General features: G+C 43.5%; 1 protein-coding gene across 1 annotated transcript in view; it reads left to right on the top strand.

Annotated features, from left to right (window-relative positions):
* npas3 (neuronal PAS domain protein 3) overlaps positions 1-24,557 on the top strand; it is a gene marked incomplete at both ends in the record, with an annotated part of 345,031 nt that overhangs the window by 221,171 nt on the left and 99,303 nt on the right. Inside the window, one exon of the mRNA XM_083998776.1 lies at positions 11,590-11,679. Coding sequence (XP_083854902.1) covers positions 11,590-11,679 — 90 coding nt within the window. The remainder of the gene's footprint in view (positions 1-11,589; positions 11,680-24,557) is intronic.

Here is a 24,557-nt window from a genome sequence, read left to right as displayed (position 1 = left end):
GAGTTTTTGCAGTGTAGAGTCTCAGTCCAGAAAACACTGAACTCTCATTTATTAAATATTGATATAAAATCATCTGTCAATGCCCATATAAAGATAGTTAATGTTTCTATTAAAGCTCCATTAAAGCCTGTGACTTTGTGATGTCACAACCAAGCCCCGCCCCCTCACCACCACCTTGACGACACCATCCAACAACAACTACTGTATAGGCAGAGTTTGGTTTCTCCCGAGTGTTTTATTTTGAAATCTTCTCTGGTTTGTTTTAATTGGATCACTTTAGAAAACAGTCAGTCAGCCAATCAGAAGAGAGGCTCAGACCCTCCTCCTCCTCCTCCTCTCTTCTGATTGGCTGACACCGACCTGTTGTTACTAGATCTCCAGAGAGAAGCTGAATGATGAATTTTAGATCTTTAGATCAGAGATCAATCCTTCAAACTAAAAGTTAGAGGAAGAAGAAAGACAGTTTCCTCAAGCTTTCTCTCTCTTCTGATTGGCTGAAACGAACCTGTTGTTATTGGCTGAGAGAGGAGGTTGTTTCCAGATCTTTATATCAAGGATCAACCCTTCAAAATAAAAGTTAGAGGAAGAAGAAAGACAGTTTCCTTATCGTCGTTAACTCCGAATTTTTCTAGCTGATCCGGAAATCACCAAATTCACCAAAGTAAAAGTCTTCACCAACATAAAACTTATAAAATAGACATTAACTTGTAATACAATAGAAGCAAAATGTTAACTTAATGGCTCGGGGACTTTCTTGTAAATTATATTCCTTAAATTAAAGAGTTTCACCGCATTTTATTAGCTTGGTGCTTTTATTTTGACGGAAAGGCCTGTCTCTCTCGTTCCTTATCAAAACAGCGAGTCAACGGCCCCAGACTACAGTTTCCTCAAGCTTTCTCTCTCCTCTGATTGGCTGAAACGAACCTATTACGTATTATTGGCTGAGAGAGGAGGTGGATTCCAGATCTTTATATCATGGATCAACCCTTCAAAATAAAACAGGAAGTGTAATCGGCTAATTGGAGCTTTAGCATTTAGCTGATACGTTCAGTGTCGGCCAGATTTGCTAATTAGCGCGTCTTCATTATATGTTCTTGTGTGTTTCTTGTGTCTTTTCAGAGTGGAGGTTGTGTAGAAACCATATAGTATTAAATATATACGACCCGTCAGACCATGTAGTGTTTATAGCTTTTTAAAACCACCTCTCCTGCTCTCTTTCCAATCTGTTTTTTCTTTTTCCTCTTTGCTTTTCTATTTTTCTCCAAATCTCTTTGTTTTTTTTTCTCCTTCTCCTCCCTGGATCTCTTTCTCTCCTCCCTCTGAGCCTCTAATTTCTTTCTCTCTATTGCTTTTTAATCACTTTCCCTCCCTCCCTCCCTCTTTCTTTCTATCTCCATCTCTTTGTTTCATGATTTCTTTATTTGTCGTTTTCCTATTTATCACCCGGCTCTCCCCCATTTTTCTGTCCTCTTTACAATTCATTTGTTCTCTACCTCTCTCTTTCTTTCTTTTTTCTTTCTTTCTCTCGCCTCTCCCTCCCTCAGACGCACACACACACACACACACAAACGCACACACACACAGTCTGTTTTTCCATTTGTCATTAAGAGGCAGAGAGGTAGACAGTAACATTTAAACCGCCCGTTCTGAATGGTTAAAAGATGGCCTTTTCTGTGTGTGTGTGAGTCAGTGTGTGTGTGTGTGTGTGTGTGTGTGTGTGTGTGTGTGTGTGTGTGTGTGTGTGTGTGTGTGTGTGTGTGAGGGCGATCGATGCAGTAATCTGCAGGAGGTGGAAAGCAGAGGGAGCGAGCCATTCAGCAGCGCTCACTAATCAATTGCAATTCTTTCTTTTACTGTCTGAACGCCCAGATTTAGACATTTGTGTGTGTGCGTGTGTGAGAGAGTGTGTGTGTCTGAGAGAGAGTGTGTGTGTGTGTATGTGTGTGTGTGTGTGTGTGTGTGTGTGTGTGTGTGTGTGTGTGTGTGTGTGTGTGTGTGTGTGTGTGTGTTGTTAATTCTTTCTTTTACTGTCTTTGGCCTTTATAGTATGTGTTTGTGTGTATCGGCCTTTCTACTCCTTATAGGTTTCTCTAAGTGTGTGTCTGTGTGTGCGTATACAGTCCGTCCTGAGGGGGGCGCTACAGGTCATGGGGGTCATTATAGTATTAATGTTTAAAAAAATTAAATTAAATAAACTAATTATACATCAATAATTCACTTCCTGTTAAACAGAGATCCTCTGCACCACAGGTCTGCAGGTGTTAACATCCATTTTTACGAGGTTTTTTACCAGGTCTTTAAACACATCACATGGTGAAAGTTGAAGATCAGTGATTTGATGAAATAATCTGAGCTCAATCTCCACAAAAAGAGTCGTTCTCTTCCTCATAACATAATATAAAATAACTTAACAATATAACGTTACACAACATGATATGATATGAGGAAATGTAACATAACATAACATAATATTCAGCTGCTTTGTTTCCAGGTTAATGTTATTCATTCATTTATTTATTTTAACTCACTTCACTGCTAAATGAGTGGATCATATCATATAACACTGTGATTCAAGTGTTTTTAATAGAGTGACTTTGTTTCTATTATAATTTAATTGAAGATGTACCCAGAGTGATTCCTAAATGTCCTTATAATAAAGAAATTCAGGCTGATTTGAGTGTCAAACTGTGGGATTAATGGTTTTTGATCAAAACGAATGAGCTGTGCAGAAAATCGATTCAAACACTCTAACGTTGTCTTTTGTTATTGTAAATAAATACAAATCTATTAATTCAGACTGATTATTGCATTACAAAAACAAGCAATTTTACAACATTAGCTTCGGCTTCTTCAACTCTGTGTTTGAAGAAAAGCAACAGAATAATAATAATCCAGGATAGAAATACGTGAGCTGCTGCTGCTGCTGCTGCTCAGTCAATTGACCCTTCTGATTGGTCTGCTGATCCACCAATCAGAGCGCTTCTCCCCATGCCGCGAGTTGTGCAACGTTCTAAGGTTGGACAACCCTGGGATGAAACCGTATGAAACGAGATAGGTAGACAGCAACTTTTTCAGCAAAAACTACTTTATAATTTTTCAATACACTGCAAAAACTCAAAATCTTACCAAGAACATTTATCCTATTTCTAGTCAAAATGTCATTTCTATTCGAAACAAATCTAATTATACCTAAAATGAGACTCATCACATAAAAAGTAGCTTGTTTTTAGACACTTTTTTTTACTTCTTTCAAGCAGATTTTCACTTGAAATAAGTAGAAAAATTTTTCTTTCTTATTACAAGCACAAAAAACTTGCTTTCACTGGCAGATTTTTCTACTTATTTCAAGTGAAAATTATCTAAAAACAAGTTTATTTTTAGGTGGTGAGTGAAAAGAGATTACTTTTGACTAGAAATTATACATTTTGACAAGACAAATATTCTTGGAAAGATGTGCCTGGGGTTCCTGCAATAGCCTAGCGACTCACGATATCTGAAACGTAGTCATTTTTATCCCATTCCCCAAACCCAAGAAATCAATAAACTTATGTAGGCCCTATATAGGCTATCTAGCAAACATAACATTAGCCTACCATTGCTAATGTCTTTTGAACTTTGTGAAGTTTTACGAGGAGAAACTGGAGATGAGCGGAGATTAAGCGTTAGCTAGTAGCTAACACTAGCTAGCGTCGTTAGCTAGCTAGCTATAGTGAGTGACTAAAACAATGATTTTTCCCCATTTTTCAGAAAAGTAAAGTAATGCTTGTTCACTCACTCTTTAGCCACGTCTGTCTTCTATCACGGACACCATTTTTCTGATATATAAGTTAATTCAAATTTTCCTTACAAGCAATTTAAATCGGCCTAATTTAGCCTAATTTAAATCGGCCTGTTTTATTGCAGTAAAGGTCAGTTTACAGCACGAGGAACTTGTCTTGGTGTCAGGTGCATAAAGCAACATAAAGGTACCAAAAATAGAATAGAATAATTAAAATATTCTAGTGCAAAAAATATGCATACTATATGCAAAAAAATACGCATATAGCCTACTATAAATACACATACTATATAAAAGAATAGAATAAAGACAAAGTACTACTAAATAAGTTATTGTGCAAATTGTTGTAGTGCAGAGTGACTGTAGGTTTAGGGTTATTTAGGGGGAACTACTGGGGCATTGTTGTTTTACAATGGTTTCCAATGGGAGTTAATTAACCCTTTCGTGACCATTGTTTGTCCAACCTACCTAGCAACAGTAACCGTGGAGGGCGGTTAAAATCCCATTAAAAGTCGTCAGTTTAACTTTAACAGGTGAGTTGATGTGAAGCTGCAGTCAGACACAGTTACAACCTGGTTAATAGAACAAAACATTTCATTATGACGGAGGACTGAGAGACAGGACACACACACACACACACACACACACACATAGACAGACACACACTAACCTCCCACCTCAGCTGCCATCCACACACACACAAAAACATACACACACAGAGAATAAAATAAATAAATGTACAATCAAAATTGCAATTACCTGCAGAATTTGTGAAGGGTAAACAAATCTGTGCCTCCCCCCACACACACACACACACAGACACACACACACATGCCACAAATGCAGAGCGTGGCGTTAGCGTTCTAGTTAGCATGCTGAAATGAATACAGTTAGATCCAAAGCAATTTCCTTTTATTTATCTTAGCAGCCGCGCATAAATAAAGGCAAGGGCATCCAGGCAATTAGCATAATTACTATGAGGCGGTCAGAGACTCACAACACACACACAACGCACACACAACACGCACAAGCTGCCGCCACAGGGTGTGTATGTGTGTGTGTGTGTGTGTGTGAGTTCGAGAGAGACACAGAGAAGAGATAGAGACAATGACTGTGTGTGTGTGTGAGTTTAAGTGTGTTTTCTACATGTTAGTTTGTATTGTTGCTTCATATTCTGCATGTGAGTCAGTCTGTGTGTGTGTGTGTGTGCGTGTTGTTGTTGTCCTTGGTGTGTCTGAACCGCACACACACACATGCACACACCAATAAACAGGCAAAAAGATGCACACACATACACAGACACACACTGATCTAAAGTCCCAGTGTGTGTGTTTTTGTTATTAATATGCAAATACCAGTGAAACACAACAAAGGGCAGAAAACCAGTTTCCCAGACCGAGGTCGACTGGTCTGAACCGGTTCACCTGCTCAGTCGCTCTGGACCTGGACTCACAAACCGCTCTTCCTCCTCTTCTTCCTTCCTGCTCCTCTTCTTCCTTCTACTTCCTTCCTCCTCTTCTTCCTTCCTCTTCCTCCTTTCTCTTCCTCGTCTTCGTGCTTCCTCCTCTTCTTCCTTCCTCCTCCTGTTCTTCCTACTTCCTCTTCCTTCCTCCTCCTCCTCTTCCTCCTCTCTTTCCTCTTCCTTCCTCTTTCTTCCTCCTTCCTCCTCCTCTTCCTCCTCTTCCTTCCTCCTCCTAATCCTCATCCTCTTCTTCTTCTTCCTTCCTCCTCCTCCTCTGCTTCCTTTCTCTTCCTGCCTCTTCATCCATCCTCCTCCTCTTCCTCTTCTTCCTTCCTCCTCTTCTTCCTACGTCTTCCTCTTCCTTCCTTCTCCTTCTCCTCCTCCTCTTCCTTCCTCTTATTCTTTCAAGGTTCAAGGTTTTTATTTTATTTCCTCTTCCTCCTCTTCTTCCTTCCTCCTCCTCTTCCTTTCTTCTCTTCGTCCTTCCTCCTCTTCTTCCTACTTCTTCCTTTTACTTCCTTCTCCTCCTCCTCCTCTTCTTCTTCCTTCCTCTTCTTCCTTTCTCCCCCTCCTCCTCCTCTTCCTGCCTCTTCTTCCTTCCTCCTCCTCCTCTTCCTCCTTTCTCCTCCTCTTCGTCCTTCCTCCTCATCCTCCTTCCTTCCTCCTCCTCTTCTCCTCTTCGTCCTTCTTCTCTTCCTCCTCTTCTTCCTTCCTTCCTCCTCCTCTTCCTTCCTTCTCCTTCTCCTCTTCATTCCTCCTTTCTCCTCCTCTTCCTTCCTCCATCTTCCTCCTCGTCTTCCTGCTTCTTCTTCTCTTCCTCCTATTCTTCCTTCCTTCCTTCCTTCCTCCTCCTCTTCCTTCCTTCTCCTTCTCCTCCTCTTCCTTCCTTCACCTCCTCCTCCTCCTTCCTCTTCTTCCCCCTCCTCTTCCTTCCTCCTCTTCATCCTTCCTCCTCCTCATCTTCCTTACTCCTCCTCTTCCTTCCTTCTCCTTCTCCTTCTCCTCCTCTTCCTTCCTTCTCCTCCTCCTCCTCCTTCCTCTTCCTCCCTCCTCTTCATCCTTCCTCCTCCTCATCTTCCTTCTCCTCCTCTTCTCCCTTCCTCCTCCTCCTCCTCTTCCTGACTCAGAAACCACTCGTGCACCGATTTTTTTCCCGAGCACCTGAATGCCTCGTGGGTTCATCTGGTTGTTTTTACCTTTAATGAGTGTGTTGTGTTGTGTGTTGTGTGTTGTGTGTTTTTTTTAAGAAGGCAGGAAATGTCAGTAACTGGCGCCGGCAGCGTTGTTTTCCCGGCGTTCTACACCAACCTTTGTGCTTCTTACAACCTTTCGCTGACCTTTCCGAGGCGCCGCCGACCCCAGCGAACATAATTCCTGGTGTAAAGCGAGAAAGAGGGAAAGAAGAGAGGAAGAAAAAAAACAAAAAAAAAACAAACACGCAGCAGAAAACAGAAAACAGTGCGAGTTGTTTGGAGTCGCCGCTCTAATAATCTGAGGCCTGTTTAACCTCTGGGAGGCAACCTGGGACTTAATGAAGCAGTCAGCAAGGTTATGTTTGTTTACAGCCTCATCCGTGTGTGTGTGTGTGTGTGTGTGTGTGTGTGTGTGTGTGTGTGTGTGTGTGTGTGTGTGTGTGTGTGTGTGTTTACATCAGCGTCATATCAGCATAATTTACACACACACACATTCACTTCCACCTTTCAACTCGCTTTCCAATTCTAATTAATCCGTTTTAATCCGTCTGAAACGGGCAGATTTGCTTCCCTTCACCTGCAGCCGCTCGCTGCTAAAAACCTGCACGGACCTCAATCACACCACAACACAACACAGAAGAAAAGAGAAACACACATACACATAGACACACACACAGACACACACACACAGGTTGTGATTATCTGCACATCTCACATCTGATCCGGCGCCCTGCTGAGGAAACATCCCGACACACTGAGAGGAGGAAACATCTTCAGCTTCTCCCTGAGTGTCGTCACCGGGTCACATCTCCCACAGAGAGACAGAGAGACGGAGCTGCTGCCTCTAGAAGCTGCTTTACTACACAACTCCCACTTAGAAGACATGAAGACATGAGTTTCCTCTCAGGCTGCAGTTTATCTCTTTTATTTATAACATTATAACCAGAAACATCTCTGTTCATACACAGTGTCTGATACATAACCATATATACACTGGGTATGAGGTGTGTGTTTAGGAAGGCGGAAGAGCTGCAGAGTTTTTCTAATAACATACAATGATATAACTTAACATAATGTAATACAAGATAACATAACATAATCGAATATGATATGTTATAATATAATACGACATAATATATAATACAGTATAGTATAAGATCATAATTTATCGTAACATTGTAGCATAACATAACTCTAACATAACTTTAACAACATAACATAACCAATAGCGCAATCCTAACATAACATAACATTACATAATATAGCATAGCATAGCATAGCATAGCATAGCATAGCATAGCATAACATAATATAACATAACATTACATAGCATAACTAAACTCTAACATAACATAATATAGCATAGCATAACATAACATCACATAGCATACAGTAGCATAACTCTGACATAACATAACATAGCATAACATAACATAGCACAACATAGCATAACATAGCATAGCATAACATAATATAGCATAACATAACATGACATAACATAACATAACACAACACACAAGTGATGAGTTACGTTGGTCACAAGATAAATAAAATAATAAATCGTTATTCACTTCGTCTGTGTCTCGTCATGATAAAGAAAATATATTCCAGGGTTTAACTGAAGCTTTATTCTGAAGGAGACTCAGAAGAAATTGAATTTGAATAATTTAAATAAATCAGAGACTTTAATGAGATCGAAGACGAGGAACTGTTTCCTGTTTCCTGTTTCTCACCTTTATTATATTATCCTTCTATAACCATAATATACAGTAGTATGTAGAGGGTGTGACATCACTGACACCCCGGTGACATCATCGTCACATTAGCCCTGCTTAACCCCGGCCGTGTGTGACCTTTGATGCTAAGCTAGTTAGCATTAATGATATGTTTAAATGTCATCTGAGGATAATCGAGGACGAGGGGGGACGGGCGGCGAGTGTGAAGGGCGACGACACAGAAGACCAGAACCCCCGACACACACACACACAGACACACACACACACACACACACACACACACACACACACACACACACACACACACACACACACAGAGTGAGTCAGGGCTCTGGGTAATGAGGAGCGCAGCATGGACGGACATTGATGAGCCTCATTGATGATTAACATCTCATTAGCATCTCATTAGACGAGAGGGGGGCAGGCTGAACGGACACACACACACACACACACACACACACACACACACACACACACACACACACACACACACACATGACAGGAAGTGTGAGTGTGAGTGTGTATGTGGTCGGCCAGACAGGAGAGGTCAAAGGTCAAAGGCTTTTGACTAAAAGTTGGAACAAAAAAAAATATTTGGTGTCGGTTTTAAGTGTCGGATTCAAACACTGATCACACACACACACACACACACACACACACACACACACACACACACACACACCTCCTCTTCCTCCTTTCTCATATTCCTTCCTTCTCTTCTTCCTTCCTTCCTCCTTCCTTTCCTCCCTCCTCGTCCTTGTCCTCTTCCTCCTTTTCCTCTTCTTCCTTCCACTTCTTCCTTCCTCCTCCTTCTCCTCCTCTTCTCCGTCCTTCCTCCTCTTCGTCCTTCCTTCCTCCTCTTCTTCCTTTCTCCTCTTCCTCTTCTTCCTTCCTCTTCCTTCCTCCTCCTCCTCCTCTTCCATTCTCCTCTTCTTCCTACTTCCTCTTCCTTCTTCCTCTTCTTCATTTCTCCTCTTCCTCCTCATCGTCCTTCCTCCTCTTCTTCCTTTCTCATCCTCTTTGTCCTTCCTCCTCTTCTCCCTTCCTCCTTCCCCCTACTCCTCTTCCTTCCTCCTCTTCTTCCTTTCTCCTCTTCCTCTTCTTCCTTCCTCTTCCTTCCTCCTCCTCCTCCTCTTCCATTCTCCTCTTCTTCCTACTTCCTCTTCCTTCTTCCTCTTCTTCATTTCTCCTCTTCCTCCTCATCGTCCTTCCTCCTCTTCTTCCTTTCTCATCCTCTTTGTCCTTCCTCCTCTTCTCCCTTCCTCCTTCCCCCTACTCCTCTTCCTTTCTCCTCTTCTTCCTGCTTCTTCATCTTCCTTCCTCTTCCTCCTCTTCTTCCTTCCTCCCCCTCCTCCTTCCCCCTACTCCTCTTCCTTTCTCCTCTTCTTCCTGCTTCTTCATCTTCCTTCCTCCTCTTCTTCCTTCCTCCTCCTCCTCCTACCCCCTACTCCTCTTCTTCCTCTTACTTTCTCCTTTCTTCCTTCCTCCTCCTCCTTCCTATTCTTCCTTCCTCCTCCTCCTCTTCTCCCTCTTATTCGTTCCTCATCCTTCCTTCCTTCCTCCTCTTCGTCCTTCCTCCTCCTTTCTTCTTTCCTCCTCCTCCTCCCTTCTCTTCCTTCATCCTCCTTCCAACCCTCCCCTTCTTCCTTCCTCCTCCTCCTCTTCTTTCCTCCTTCCTCCTCTTCTTCCTTCTTCCTATTCTTCCTTCCTCCTCCTCCTCCTCCTCCTCCTCCTCCTCCTCCTCCTCCTCCTCCTCCTCCTCCTCCTCCTCCTCCTCCTCCTCCTCTTCTTCCTCCTCCTCCTCCTCCTCTCCAGAGCTCCGACCAGGAGGAAACCTCATGTAATTAACCTGACTGACCTCTGGAGTGTTACTGCCTTTATGTGTGTGTCTGTGTGTGTGTGTCTGTGTGTGTGTTTGAATCAGTGTATTGTGTTCAAGGAGTCGAGTGTGTTGCCATGATCTTCACATAACGACAGCATTAGACACACTCAGACCTGCCCGTGTCTGTGTGTGTGTGTGTGTGTGTGTGTTTGAGGGATTCGCTGCAGAAGTCGAGTGTTCCGCCGTGATCTTCACATAAATACACCATTAGACACACTCAGATGTCTTTGTGTGTGTGTGTGTGTGTGTGTGTGTGTCTCTCTCCTTCCTATACACACCTATTGTTGAAGACACAGTTGTGCAGCTCTAGTGTGCGTATTGTTACCGTATTGTGGTTGTTTCTTTTTGCTTCATCGTCTTCGCCCTATGATGTCACAGTCGTCCAATAGAAACATGATCGTTTTGTTTAGTTTATTTTACTTTTTTACTGTCATGAGTTCATGAGTTTTATAATAATAGTTCATAGGCGTGTTTCCACTGCAGGAGTTCCTTTTTTACTGCTCTTGTTGTTGTTTTTTCTGACAGGATAGACGCTTTCTAAAAGAAAAAAAAAGATGGTATTTCCGTCTCGATCACCACGTAGTCCTGCGATCGCATATTTATCACACTTTTTTTTTACCAAACCTACTGCTACTCTCGTCTTTTACTGACTCAGGCTACGTTTACACGACAAAATATTTCATGGGATTTGAAATCACCCTCCAGAGTGGAAATCTTAAAAACGCTCCGGCATTGCGTCCCTCATGTAAAGGGTGAAAACGCAAAACAACAAACTCCGATTGCTACGACCTGTGGAGCATACAACATTGAATTCCACAGACTTTTGCATCACTGTATGCACGCAGATTTCCTCCCCAAAAACGTTTGTCTGAACACGAATTAAAAAGTGAGAACACAACGCCACTTTTGCGTTTTCTGTTCAGATTTTTTCCATGTAAACGTAGCCTTATTCTCTCTTTTTTTCCGGCCGTTTTTCCGTTTTTAGTAACGTCGGGTTTTAAAAATGGCGCTTATTTCGGGCCTTTCTCTTCGTGTCACATCCTGCTTTGAGTCTGACCAATCAGCACAGAGTAAATCTCAAGCCCCACCGGGACTTTTTCAGGGCCGATATGAGTACCTACTCCGTTCGGCCCCATAAAGGTTCCTGTAAACGGCCCTGTGGGGGAGGGAGGTTCCTGCAGTGGAGACACGCGCCTCATGATGTGAAAAAAACTCTACGTCTCACTCTCGTCACAACCTGGATGATTTAAAATCAAACCATCTGCCGTTTTGTTTTGTTCTGATTGTCAACAAAGTTTTAGTTTTTTTTGTTTTCAATGCGCTCGGGCAGATTTATTCGCAATGCAGATGATTTGTGCCAAAAACCTCTAAAACAATAAAGTAATAGTTACTATTATCGCAGCAGGAGGAGGAGGTACGGTGGCTGGGAAGGTTCAATCTGAAGGAGAACGAGTGTGTTTCCCTTTGGCGCCATCTTTGTTTCTGACTCTTCTCTGTCTAACGTGTGTGTGTATCTGTTTGTGTTTGTGTGTTTTCAGTCTCTGGACGGGTTTGTATTTGCACTAAACAAGGAGGGACGATTCCTCTACATCTCTGAGACCGTGTCCATCTACCTGGGACTGTCACAGGTAAGAAGACATGCACCTGTCTGTCTCTCTGTGTCTCAGCTTTATTGGCATGAACAGAAATGTGTTGTTGCCAAAGCATTTTACAAAATATCTACACACATACATTACAGTATTACAATTAATATTTAGTACAGTAGAATACAATTTTATACAACTACATATGCATTTGTGACGTTATAGTGAGTCCCTCAGATACATATGTAGCTGCCAGCGGAGCTTATAGCAGAACTGACACTTTCTCTTCTGGGGTTAAACATGTGAAACGTCCTTATTTTCTTCTCTATTTCCCTGAAGTGAGAGTTTCTTATTAAAGAATACTTGTCCCAGTAGAGGAGGAAGTGCATCTCTGTCTCTATCTGTCCTGTGGAGCAGTGACCACATACACTCTCTGCTGCTCTCTGCACTGCAAAAACTCAAAATCTTTCCAAGAATATTTGTCTTATTTCTTTTCAAAATGTCTCATTTCTAGTCAAAACTAATCTCTTTCCACTTAAAATAAGATTCATCACCTAAAAATTAACTTGTTTTTAGATCATTTTCACTTGTTTCAAACAAATCTTTTACTTGAAATAAGTAGAAAAATCTGCCAGTGAAAGCAGGTTTTTTGTGCTTGTAATAAGGAAGAAAAACTTGCTCCACTATCAGATTTTTCTACTTATTTCAAGTGAAAATCTGCTTGAAAGAAGTAAAAAGTGTCTAAAAACAAGCTACTTTTTAATGTGATGAGTCTTTTTTTACTATATTGAGATTTGTTTTGACTAGAAATTACATTTTGACTAAAAATAAGACAAATATTCTTGGTAAGATTTTAAGTTTTTGCAGTGTGGTTACTGTTTTCAGGGTTCAGCTCTTGGTTTTTAGTGTTTTAAATGGAAATGTGTCTTTTGGACTTGTATTGGACATGTATATGTGTCCAACATGTCATTGCCTGTTTAGCAGTAATGGAAACCGTCCCAGTTCTGCTCGGCAGGCGTTGTTTGGGTCGTCTCTCTCTGTCTCTCTCTCTCTGTGTTTATCTGTGATACAAATGAAGCTTCTCACAGTTCAGTCGCATTATTCTGATTTCCTACGTCTTATAAATTATCTTGGCTTTTTCTTCTCTCTCTCTCTCTCTCTCTCTCTCTCTCTCTCTCTCTCTCCGTCTCTCTTCTCTCTCCATCCCTCTCTCCTATCATTACCAAAGACAATTCCCAACAAATTAAGGCTCATTTAAAATCTCATCAACTCGTCGGACGGTTGTTGATTTGTGCAGCGAGCGACGACGCATATTTTATTGCTGTGTGTGAATGTGTGTGTGACTTCATTGTACTTTGTCAGCTTGGTAACGAGTTCTGCGTCTCAATTGGTTCACTCTCCACCAGTTCCTGTTAATAGAGACGAGACAGGCGTCCATCCTGAAGGTCGACACATCGACCTTGGAGGCGCTAATAAGTCGCTATTGACAAGCTCTGAGTGTGTGTGTCTGTGTGTGTGTGTTGCTGAATTATAAGATATTCAAACCATCACACTCTCCAGAGTTCAATCTGACAGGATGTGCTGATAAAAAAAAACAGGAAGTGGGAAAGACGTGAGCATGTGTGAGGCGTTCACATGTTGTTATATATGATTGTCATGTGATATCGTCGTGCTTTAGGTGTCAGCAAATAAATGTTTCCTGTAAAAAAAAAAAAAGGAAAAAAAGAAAACGGACGTTGTGTTAATCAGCAGCTGAGCCTCGTGTGTGTTTGGGGATTCCCACGGTGCTTGAACGCACCACAGGACACGGGAACAGCAGCTGCTTTCTACCAAGGGGGCAGTTGTGGGTCTGAGAAGTGAAGCTCACTTCCGTGTTCAAAAAGCTGCAATCCCCTCTTCTTCCTCTGGGGGCTGGTGTCAGAAAGCAGCATTCTCCATAGACCCCCATATTAAAATCACAGACTTTACATCCTCAATAAACATGTTAAAAGCCTGGTGTCATCACGTTGTTTGGCCTCAACCGATAGTTTCTACCCCCACACACACTCTGAGGGGGGTGAATTTTTTTTTAACTCTACCGTTTTACTGTTATTAGGTTAAAACTCTGGCCAATTAGGGCGCGGAAACGTTGAGTGACAGGTCCGAGCAGCTCCGTGGACAGCTGCTTCGAGGCCAGTGGGCGGGTTCTCGGCCGGCCAATCCAACATGGCGCTGTTCAGGCCGCCATATTGGAGTCACAAAAACGACTCCCCAAAACCAATGGGTGACGTCACGGACGCTACGTCCATTCTTTTTACAGTGTACGGTTTGCGATGGACCCGATTACGAAGACTGCCTCTAGTGGTCAGGAGAGGAACTGCAGCTGCCACTCTGCTTGATGTTGTTGTTGTTTTTTCTAGAAAGGGAAACCATTAGGTCTCTCTCTCTCTCTCTCTCTCTCTCTCTCTCTCTCCATTAGTTTCATGTGAACTCCTTGTCTCTGTAAATTAGACATAGGAAGCTCTCAGATAGCGGGAGCGCGGAAAAAAGGCCAATCAGTTTACCAAATTAAAGAGGAAGGCACATCACTCTTCCCCCCCCCCTCTCTCTCTCTCCTTCTCTGTCACTGTCACTCTCTCTCTCTCTTTCTCCCCCTCCCCCCTTCCCTTGGATTAATTCCCCCCACCACCGAGATTGATTGATGATTTCTATCAAATAATTGATTAATTGTCAAATCGGGTCCCCTAAGCTTTTTTTCCGCCTGCTCCGCCGAGCCGGTTATCTTGTTCTCTCGGCTTTTATCAGCTGCTGAAGAAGTGGCACGCCGATTTAAGAAAAAAAAAAAAAAAAAAGTGAAAGACAGAGAGAGAGAGAGAGAGATGGAGAGAGAGAGAGATGGAGCTTGTCTCTGCCTGTAATCCTACATGTGTGTACACAGAGTTCGTCAACCTCCATCCTCCTTAATTGCTCTCTCTTCCTCCTCTGCTCCTTTAATCACTGCCCGTCCCTCTTCTTCATTTTTGTTTAAAGAAGGAAAATATATCGCTAATTATTTTTCAACTTTAATTAGATCGTGGCGTGCAGGAGAAATGGCTCGGTGGTGGTGGGGGGTTGTGTGTGTTCTTTTTTTTTTCTAAGCCTTTTGACAAATTGACGAGGTTATGAATTTTCCCGCTCGGTGGCCGCGGCAGCTCACACAATCTTCAGGCAGATTTATGTGTAAAGAGGATTTAGCAGTTTAACTCGTTTCCGCGGCGACTCGTCTCGTCGGCGGGGAGGCGGCAGACGTGTCCGGCCAATCAAACAGGGCCGTTAATAGAGTCATTAACAAAGAGCGCGGCTCTAATTAAACACGACCGCTGAGTAAAGTTAAAGTCCTCACACACACTTCCCTCCAACTCCCTCCAACTCCTCCTCCTCCTCCTCCTCCTCTTTTCCTTTTTTTTGGACTCTCTCCATTTTTGGAATTTTAATTATTTGCAGTAAAGCGTTGACGAGCTGGAATCACTTCCTTATTCTGTAGCTATATAACGTCAGTAAATACATAAAAAATCAACCACTACAGGAACTGAGCTGCTCATTCATAGAAGAACAAGAAACTTTATTGTCATTGTACAATGGAATTTAGAAAATAGAGATTAAATATAATAAATAACTGCATAAAAATAGGATCAAAATGTGCAAGAAATATGATGCTGACTTGACTTGATGAGCGATCTCACCCAGAGAAACTGCAAGAAACAAATTTGGCTCAAAGGATTTTCATGGTGTTTTCAGAGAAGATGGTTGTGATGGTGTGTTGCTTTGGACACCTGTACGGAACAAAAACACTGGCAAGGCATCTTTATTTATATAGCACATTTCATACCAAGGCAACCCAAATGTCAATTTACATAAAGACAAAACATTTAAAAAAGAACAGTATAAAAAGAAGATAAAAAATAAAAATAAAAATAAAAAAGTAGAGAGAGAAAAGAAAATAGATAAGATTTAAAGTTCTTAAAAAGTGCTCAGCCATAAGCAAATGAAAAGAGAAATGTTTTTAACCTGGATTCAACCTGTTTGAACTGTCTTGTTTTCATAGCAGTGAGTTCACAAAGTCTTCTAACACAGCTCAGTTAGTTAGAGCTCCACTTCCTGTGACTTTGTGATGTCACAACTAAGCCCCGCCCCCTTACCACCATCTGGACGACACCATCCAGCAACATTTTGCAGGATTTGGTTTCTCTGAGTGTTTTATTCTGAAATCTACTCTTTTTTTATTTTAGAAAACAGTCAGCCAATCAGAGGAGAGGCTCAGAGCTTTACCTCCTCTTCCTCTCTCCTGATTGGCTGACAGCGACCTGTTGTTCCTAGAGCTCCAGAGAGAAGCTGAGTGTTATAACGTGTGTCTTTTTACTTCCTGTTGGACATGTGACCTCTGTCCTCACAAACAGTCAGAGTCGGTTTTGTTGCTCCAAACAACCTGCTTCATCGACAGAAACTGTGTCCAGAAACTTTTGTGCGTGTGTGTGTGTCTGTGTGTGTGTGTGTGTGTGTGTGTGTGTTTTGATGTAGTGCGTCGTCCTTTTATTTGCTTTCATGTGCTAATTCATTCCAAACGCTGATGAAACAGGTGGATGGAAACGTTGTGTGAGTCTCTGTCCTGTCGTTCTCTGTAGAGGCCGCTCTCTCTCTCTCCGCAACACCCTGTTGATCCAACAACACAGTGTGTGTGTGTGTGTGTGGAGTGTGTGTGTGTGTGTAGGGGTGTGTGTGCGTGTGTGTGGAGTGGTTTGTGTACATAAATGTTTCGGTGTGTTTTTGTTAGAGTGTGTTTCTGTTTATGAGACCAGGCGATGCAGCTGCCCTCTTAGTGATCTAATTGAGACGTGTGTGTGTGTGTTAGTCTGTGTGTGTGTGTGTGTGTGTGTGTGTGTGTGTGTGTGTGTGTGTGTGTGTGTGTGTGTGTGCAGCAGATGGCTGTGTGTCCTCTGCCTGATGGTCCAGAGGAAAATAATAACTGCATCGTCCCGGCCAGACCCAAATTAGTCTGCTGGATCCTCGCCCGCTACGCCCAAACATGGTCGACGGCCAACGCTGCTTCCTGCCAGGTCGGCATATGCAGCGGCATGGGAGAGCGCACACACACACACACACACACACACACACTGGATACATGACACACAGGTGATACTAAGAGTTTATCTTTAAAATGGCGACTGTGTCGACTGTGTCGTCCTTCAGCTCCTGAAACTACTTCTACAACAGTATAATACTCTGATGACATCATGATAATACTCTGATGACATCATGATAATACTCTGATGATGCTACTGAAGATACTCAGCAGTGTATAAACATTATTATACAACAGTTATGGTGCGTTCCAGGCAGGCTTTTGAACCCGTAAGTCACGACTTCAAGTCACCAGTTACGAGTTTGTAGCGTTCCAGGCAAGTTACGAGTTACTAACTGGGAACTGGGAGTAGATCGATCTAGTACGAGTTCACAGGTGGGAAGTTACGAGTTTGACTGTACGTTCTAACGGGTAACCATAGGAACAGGTCGGAAAAACACGAGTTACGGGTTGCCTGGAACGCACCATTAGTTCCGACCGGTCCCAACCGAGCAATTTGATTGGACAAGAGACGTTCCATGAGTGCTGATATACAGTATAACAGCACTGCGACTTTTTACGGACGTTATCACTCCTGCGGCACTCGGCCTGCAGCCTCGTGCCTACGACCGAATCACAGCCGTGCTGATATACAGTACAACAGCACTCCCTCTCGTGTGATATTGCTTAAATGTAGTATTATCATAGTGTTAGTGAAGTATCCTGGTTGTGTTATTATAAATAACATACAGTATATAAAATAGTATCATAATATAACTGTAGTATAATTGTAGTATTATTATGGCGGTATTGTAGTATTATATTAGTATTATTACATTATTACAGTAGTATCATACCTGTGTTATCACAGTGTTATTATAGTATTACTATACTAGTATCACCATTGTATATCATAGTGGTTTTACACCACTATTATTGTCATATTATTGTAGTATTGTATCAGTATAACTACATTATCATTGTACCAGTGTTACCACAGTATTATTGTAGTGTTAATCCAGCAGTATTACAGTTCTACTGTAGTATTACCACAGTATTATTGTAATATTATACCACTATGGCCACAGTATTACTGTATAGTATTAAACCAGCACAATCCTAGTTAATATGCCAGTATTATTACAGTATTATTGTAGTATTAAACCAGCGCTATCACAGTATTACTGTAGTATTATGACACTGTAACAAAATAAAGAAAACTAAAATGACAGTTCAACATTAAAATGACAACATCTGGTTGTTTGTTTGTTTATCAGTGAGGTCATCGATGGTAAACAAACAAACAAACAACAACATTAATCAACATTTAAATCTGCTGCTGCTGCTGTGGGCGATCGACATAGAGCCTCAACTACACCACTCTCTCTCTCTCTCTCTCTCTCTCTTTCTCCTTTTGTTCACTGGATTGAGTTGGCCTGTTTCCAGACGACTGGTGTGTGTGTGTGTGTGTGTGTGTGTGTGTGTGTGTGTGTGTCAGAGGGGTGTGAAGCGATTTGTTTCTGTCTTTGTCATTTAAAGAGGTTCTCCAGTGTTCAGACCTGCCACCACACACACACACACACACACACACACAGGCGCGCAAGGTCATTTTTGCTCACACACACCAGTGCACACAGACACACACACACACACACACACACATATAGACACACACACACACACACACAGAGGGTCATTGGAAAGCGAGGCAGAGCCTGATCTCTGCTCTCTTTCACTCCAATCCACATTCCCTTAGAGAGAGCTGGCAGTAATACACACACACACACACACACACACACACACACACATGCAGACACACACATACGCACACACACACACACACACACTCTCTCTCTCCTCCCAGTATTCCCAGTGGGAAGCTGCTGCTGGTCTGTAGGGGAGAACCTGAATGAATTAGCATTAAGCAGCTGAAGCAGACTGTCACACACACACATTCATCACAACTACGCACGCACACACACACACACGCACATACACACACACTATCCTATAACCACACACACACACACACTGCACACAGATGACAACAGTGATGATGTCACTTCCTGAAGGTAAAAACACTGAAACACAAAACCACAGAAGATAAAGAATAGAAATGATAAAAGTTGTGAAGTGACAAACATGGCCGCCGCCTTCTTCTTCATCTTCTTCCTGTTTGTTCTGAGAGCGACGATTTTTTAATTTTCTTTATTTTCTCCTTTTCTTTCACTGCTCCATCTTTCCTCTTCTCTTCTTTCTCTCCTTCTTTCTCCATCACAGCAATCACACTGCACTCTTTATCTTTCTCGTTGTCTCTCTTTTATTTTATTTAATTTCTTATTATTTTTTATTTTATAAGTGTAAAAAAAGTTTCATTTTGTTAATCCGTAATTTTACTCACTTTTTTCTTTATTTGTCACGATTTGAAACCATTTAATTTTTCATTTTCACTCAATTTTCACTCATCATTAGATTTTTTCCCTCATTGTTTGTTTTTCCATCTCATTAAATTTATTTTAATACGATAAATGTAGGATCGTTTTCTTTTTCTTTGATTATGACTTCAGTTTTTATTCAGATTTAGCAAAATATTATTTGAATTTAATTTAATGTCTCTCTCACCTGGACTTCTTTCTTTCTTTCTTTCTTTCTTTCTTTCTTTCTTTCTTTCTTTCTTCTTTCTTTCTTTCTTTCTTTCTTTCTTTCTTTCTTTCTTTCTTTCTTTCTCTCTCTCTGTCTCTGTCATGTGTGATTGGAGTTCGGCCATTTGCATGAGGTCAGAGAGGTGCATTGTGGGACATGGAGGAGAGAGGAAGATGGGAGGATGGGGGCTGAGGATGATGATGATGATGGTGACGAGGAGGAAGGTCACAGTTAATTGAGCCGACCTGGTTCATTCATAATTGATCGCAGTGAATCCAGAGCGTCGTGTCATTCTGATAATATAACATCTATAATAACTCTAATAGCTGTCTGTCTGTGTGAGAGAATGATGGAGGGATGAGGAAGAAAAATTATGTGAAAGGAAGAAAAGTGGGAAGTTTGGATGAAATGAATGAAATGATAATATACGATGTGCAGGGAAGGAGGAGGAGAAGACAAACAGATTGTAAAGGGAGAGGAGGAGAGATGGAGGGATAGAAGACAGATGGAAGAAAAGAGAGAAGAGAGAAAAGTCGGATCAAAAGGAGAAACAGAGAAGAGGAAAGAGAGAGGGAGGGAGGAGGGAGAGAGAGAGGAGGAGGAGGAAGAGAGAGAGAGAGAGGAGGAGGAAGAGGAGGAGGAGAGTAAGAGAGAAAGGAAGAGAAGAAGGAGGAAGAGGAAGATAGAGAGGAGAAAGAAGAGGGGGGAGGAGAGGGAGTAAGGAAGAGAGAGAGAGAGAGGAGGAGGAGAGTAAGAGAGAAAGGAAGAGAAGAAGGAGGGGGAGGAAGAGGAAGATAGAGCGGAGAAAGAAGAGGGAGTGAGGAAGAGAGAGAGAGGGAGGAGAGTAAGAGAGAAAGGAGAAAGAAGAGGATGAGGAGAGGGAGGAAGGAAGAAAAGGAGGAGGAAGGAGGAGAAGGCGAAGGAGGGGGAGTAAGAGAGGAGAGAGAGAAGAGGAAGAAGAGGGAGGAGGATGAAGAGAGGGAGGAAGAGGAGAGAGGAGGAGGAAGGGAAAGAGGGATGAGAGGATGATGATTGTGAAAAGAGAGAGAGAGAAGGAGAAGAGGAGGATAAAAGATGGAGGGACAAAGAGGAGGAAAGGAAACAGAAGTTTGTCGTTTTTTTGTTTCTCATCTTTACAAAAGACGTTCGCTGTGTGTGTGTGTGTGTGTGTGTGTGTGTGTGTGAAGCTGCAGGAGGTTATCTATCTATCTGAACTCTCTCTCTGTCTTTCCCGCTCTTTTGTTCTCGCTGATCGCCACGGCGACACACCGGGGGGATGATGGGATGTGGCGGCATGGCGACGTGGGGGAAACACGGCGTCTGACAATGAGACGAGTCCCCGACGACGGGTCGTCACGGCGATTTGACTTTCACAGACTTAACGAGAAAACTTCACTCATTAGAATATAAATAATATGATGGAGAGAGGAGGAGGAGGAGGAGGAGGAGGAGGAGGAGGAGAGGAGAGGAGAGGAGGAGGAAGAGAGGGGGAGTGAGGAAGAGGAGGAAGAGGAGAGAGAGGGAGAGAGGAGGAGGAGAGAGGGGGAGGAGGAGAGAAGAGGAGAAGAGAGGAGAGAGAGGAGGAGGAGGAGGAGGAGGAGGAGAGAGGAGGAGGAGGAGGAGGAGAGGAAGAGGAGGAGAGGAGAGAGGAAGAGGAGGAGGAGGAGGAGGAGGAGGAGAAGAGAGGAGGGGAGAGGAAGAGGAGGAAGAGGAGGAGGAGGAGGAGAGAGGAGGAGCAGGAGAGGGAGGAGAGGAAGAGAGGAGAGAGAGGAGGAGGAGGAGGAGGAGAGGAAGAGGAGAGAGGAAGAGGAGGAGAGAGGAGGAGGAGGAGGAGAAGAGAGGAGGGGAGGAAGAAGAGGAGGAGGAGAGAGGAAGAGGAGGAAGAGGAGGAGGAGGAGGAGAAGAGAGGAGAAGGAGGAAGAGGAGAGGGAGAGAGAGAGGAAGAGGAGGAGGAAGAGGAGGAGTAGAGGAAGGAAGAGGAGGAGAGAGAGAGGAGGAAGAGGAGGAGGAGGAAGAGAGGGAGAGGAAGAGGAGGAGGAGAGGGAGAGGGAGAGAGAGGAGGAAGAGGAGAGGGAGGAAGAGGAGGAGGACAGAGAGAGAGGAAGGAAGAGGAGGAGAGGGAGAGAGAGGAGTAGAGGAGAGAGAGGAAGAGAGAGAGAGGAGGAGGAGGGGAGGAGAGGGAGGAAGAGAGGAGAAGGAGGAAGAGGAGGAGGAGAGGGAGAGAGAGGGAGAGAGGAGGAGGAAGAGAGGGAGTGAAAGGAGGAGAGGAGAGGGAGGAGGAAGAGGAGGAGGGAGAGAGAGGAGGAAGAGAGGAGGGAGAGGGAGGAGGAAGAGGAGAGGAGGAGGAGGAGGAGGAGAAGAGGGAGGAGAGGAAGAGGAGGAGGAGGAGGAAGAGGAGAGGGAGAGAGAGGAGGAAGAGAGGAGGGGGAGGAGGAGGAGGAGGGAGAGAGGAGGAGAGGAAGAGGAGGTGAGAGAGGAGGAAGAAGAGGGATGGGGAGGAGAGGGAGAGAGGAGGAGGAGGAGGAGGAGGAGGAGGAGGAGGAAGAGTAGAAAGGAGGAGAAAGAAGAGGGAAGAGGAGGAGAGGAAGGAAGAGAATGAGGGGTAGGAAGAGGAAGAAAAGGAAGAGAGGGAGGAGGAGGATGAAGAGAGTGAGGAAGATGATGAAAAGGAAGAGGAGGAGGAGAAGAGGAGAGAGAGGAAGAGGAGGAGAAGGTAGAGGAAGAGAGAGAGAAGAGAAAGAAGAGGGAGGAGGAGAGGGAGAGAGAGGAGGAAGAGGTGGAGAGGAAGGAAGAGAGGGAGGAGAGAGGAAGAGAGGGAGAGGGAGGAGGAAGAGAGGAGGAGGAGGAGAGGGAGGAAGGAAGGGAGAGAGAGGGAGGAAGAGGAGTAAACAGATTAAACCCTGTAGAAAGTGAAGATTAAAGTAAAGACAACACACACACACTGATGAAGACAAACAGATGCAAACACACTGACATTAATGAAGACAAACACACACACACTGTAATCAGGTAGTGACATCATCGTGGTGAGGTCACAGCTGCACGCCCTTCACTTCACTACAGTGTGTGTGTCTGTGTGTGTGTGTGTTTAATAACAGTTACACACTTTATCAGATCTATATCACCTTTATATAATATATTGATTGATGCATGTCAAGTTGCATTGTGGGAAATGTAGGATTCTGCTTTAAATCCACAAACTCAGACTGAAACCAGATGAAGCTCGAATTCAAACCTGCGATGTTAAAGGGATAGTTCAACATTTTGTCAAATTGGACCATTTCCATAATAATCCCTATAGTCATAGCAGTAGGTTTGTTACCTTTAATTGTTGGTGCAAGCTGTTTTTAGAACGGCGGAGCAGAGCCGTGAGCTGCTCAGAGCTACGCTACGGAGGCTCATTATGGGATTTCTTGGTTTCAAACTCATCAAACTCATCAAATACACAATCCAACAACTCCACAATAACGCTCTGGTGGACAAGTTGTGAGCTGCACATTCACCACGCTATGAGATAATAACACAACGTTACCACACAGAGTTGTTTTAGAGGGAAATTCATGCAAAACAGCTGATGCGCGTTGCCTTCAGGGACAGTTTTTCATCAAGCAGTCTCTGCATTTCCCTCTAAAACAACTCTGTGTGGTAACGTTGTGTTATTATCTCATAGCGTGGTGAATGTGCAGGTCACAACTTGTCCACCAGAGCGTTGTGTTGTGGAGTTGTTGGATTGTGTATTTGATGAGTTTGATGAGGGAAACCAAGAAATCCCATAATGAGCCTCCGTAGCGTAGCTCTGAGCAGCTCACGGCTCTGCTCCGCCGTTCTAAAAACAGCTTGCACCAACAATTAAAGGTAACGAATAGGGATGTGCACGGTTACCCGGGTACTCGAGTACTCGAGTAGGCAATCTGCTACTCGGTTATGAATTTATTACTCGGGTACCCGAGGATTAAAAAAAACGGCACGTCAGAGCGCAATCTAGTGTCGGATCAGACTACATTATCATGCCCTGGTTCGGCTTTTTGTAGTGTTAAACCGTTTCGGATCAAGCAACGTGATTTTCTGCTGTGTAAAAGCGTTTTTGGATCGAGCCTCGGACTTTCAAACCTTTTACAATAATTCTCCCTCCCTCCCTCGGCGACGTACGCCGTCGGGAGGGAGACGACAGGTCTCAAGTCTGGTAGAAAATATACTTTCACTTTACAAACACTCTGAAACCTTCCCTGTTATTTCCTGAAACGATGCGAGGCAGAGAGGACCGAAGGCACCAACATGTGTAGTGTGGACTAATAAATAAGCACCGCTAATGATTTAAAAAAGAAAAGAAAAAAAAAGTTTTCTCCTCCTCCTCCGTGGCAGCCGCGGCATAAATGCGCTGCACTCAGCGCTGCACTCAGCGCTCAGAGCGCATGCAGCGCATTTATTCCCCGGCATAAAGATGCACATCTGCCTCGTATGTGCATCTTAAACTCCAGTCTCTACTCTTATTATCCACCTGACATTGTGTGTGACGACGCTGTGTGTCAGTAATGCGGACTGTCTGACGGACAGAGCGCATTTATGCACCGGCTGCGCTCTGTCCGTCAGACATGACGTCATTTTATTTTTTATTACAGTACTCGATTACCCGATTAGTACCAGCTTCGGTTACACGATTAGTAAATTAGTCGAAATGCCCATCCCTAGTAACGAACCTACTGCTATGACTATAGGGATTATGGCAATGGGCCAATTTGCTAAAAAATGTTGAACTATTCCCTTAAAAGATGAAGAAGATCACCGTTAAAAACAGTGGCCAGGTTTAAAAAGCCGACAAGGTGTGTGCGTGTGTGTGTGTGTGTGTGTGTGTGTGTGTGTGTGTGTGTGTGTGTGTGTCTGCCATTGAAATGGATGAAGCCGCGCGGCGAGGTGCAGAGTGAGGTCAGAGGTGAAGCTCCGCCCGCACGGCGTTCATACATTATAGAGACGGACAGAACAGACAGACAGACGGACAGCAGGAGGTGAAGCAGGGACTCTGACCCGCTGAAGGACACACACACACACACACACACACACACACACACACACACACACACACACAGACACACACACACACACACAGTGCTCCTCCTCATGCATTAGAGACGTGACGTGAGTGATGGTGGAAGGTGAAGCGGCGCTCCGACCCCCTCGCTCCGACCTCGCAGCATTAAAAACACTC

Source organism: Trachurus trachurus (genome assembly GCF_905171665.1).
Source record: "Trachurus trachurus genome assembly, chromosome: 22".
Classification (NCBI taxonomy): domain Eukaryota; kingdom Metazoa; phylum Chordata; class Actinopteri; order Carangiformes; family Carangidae; genus Trachurus; species Trachurus trachurus.
The sequence above is the reverse complement of the archived record's forward strand: the minus strand, read 5'-3'. Positions and strand labels throughout refer to the sequence as shown.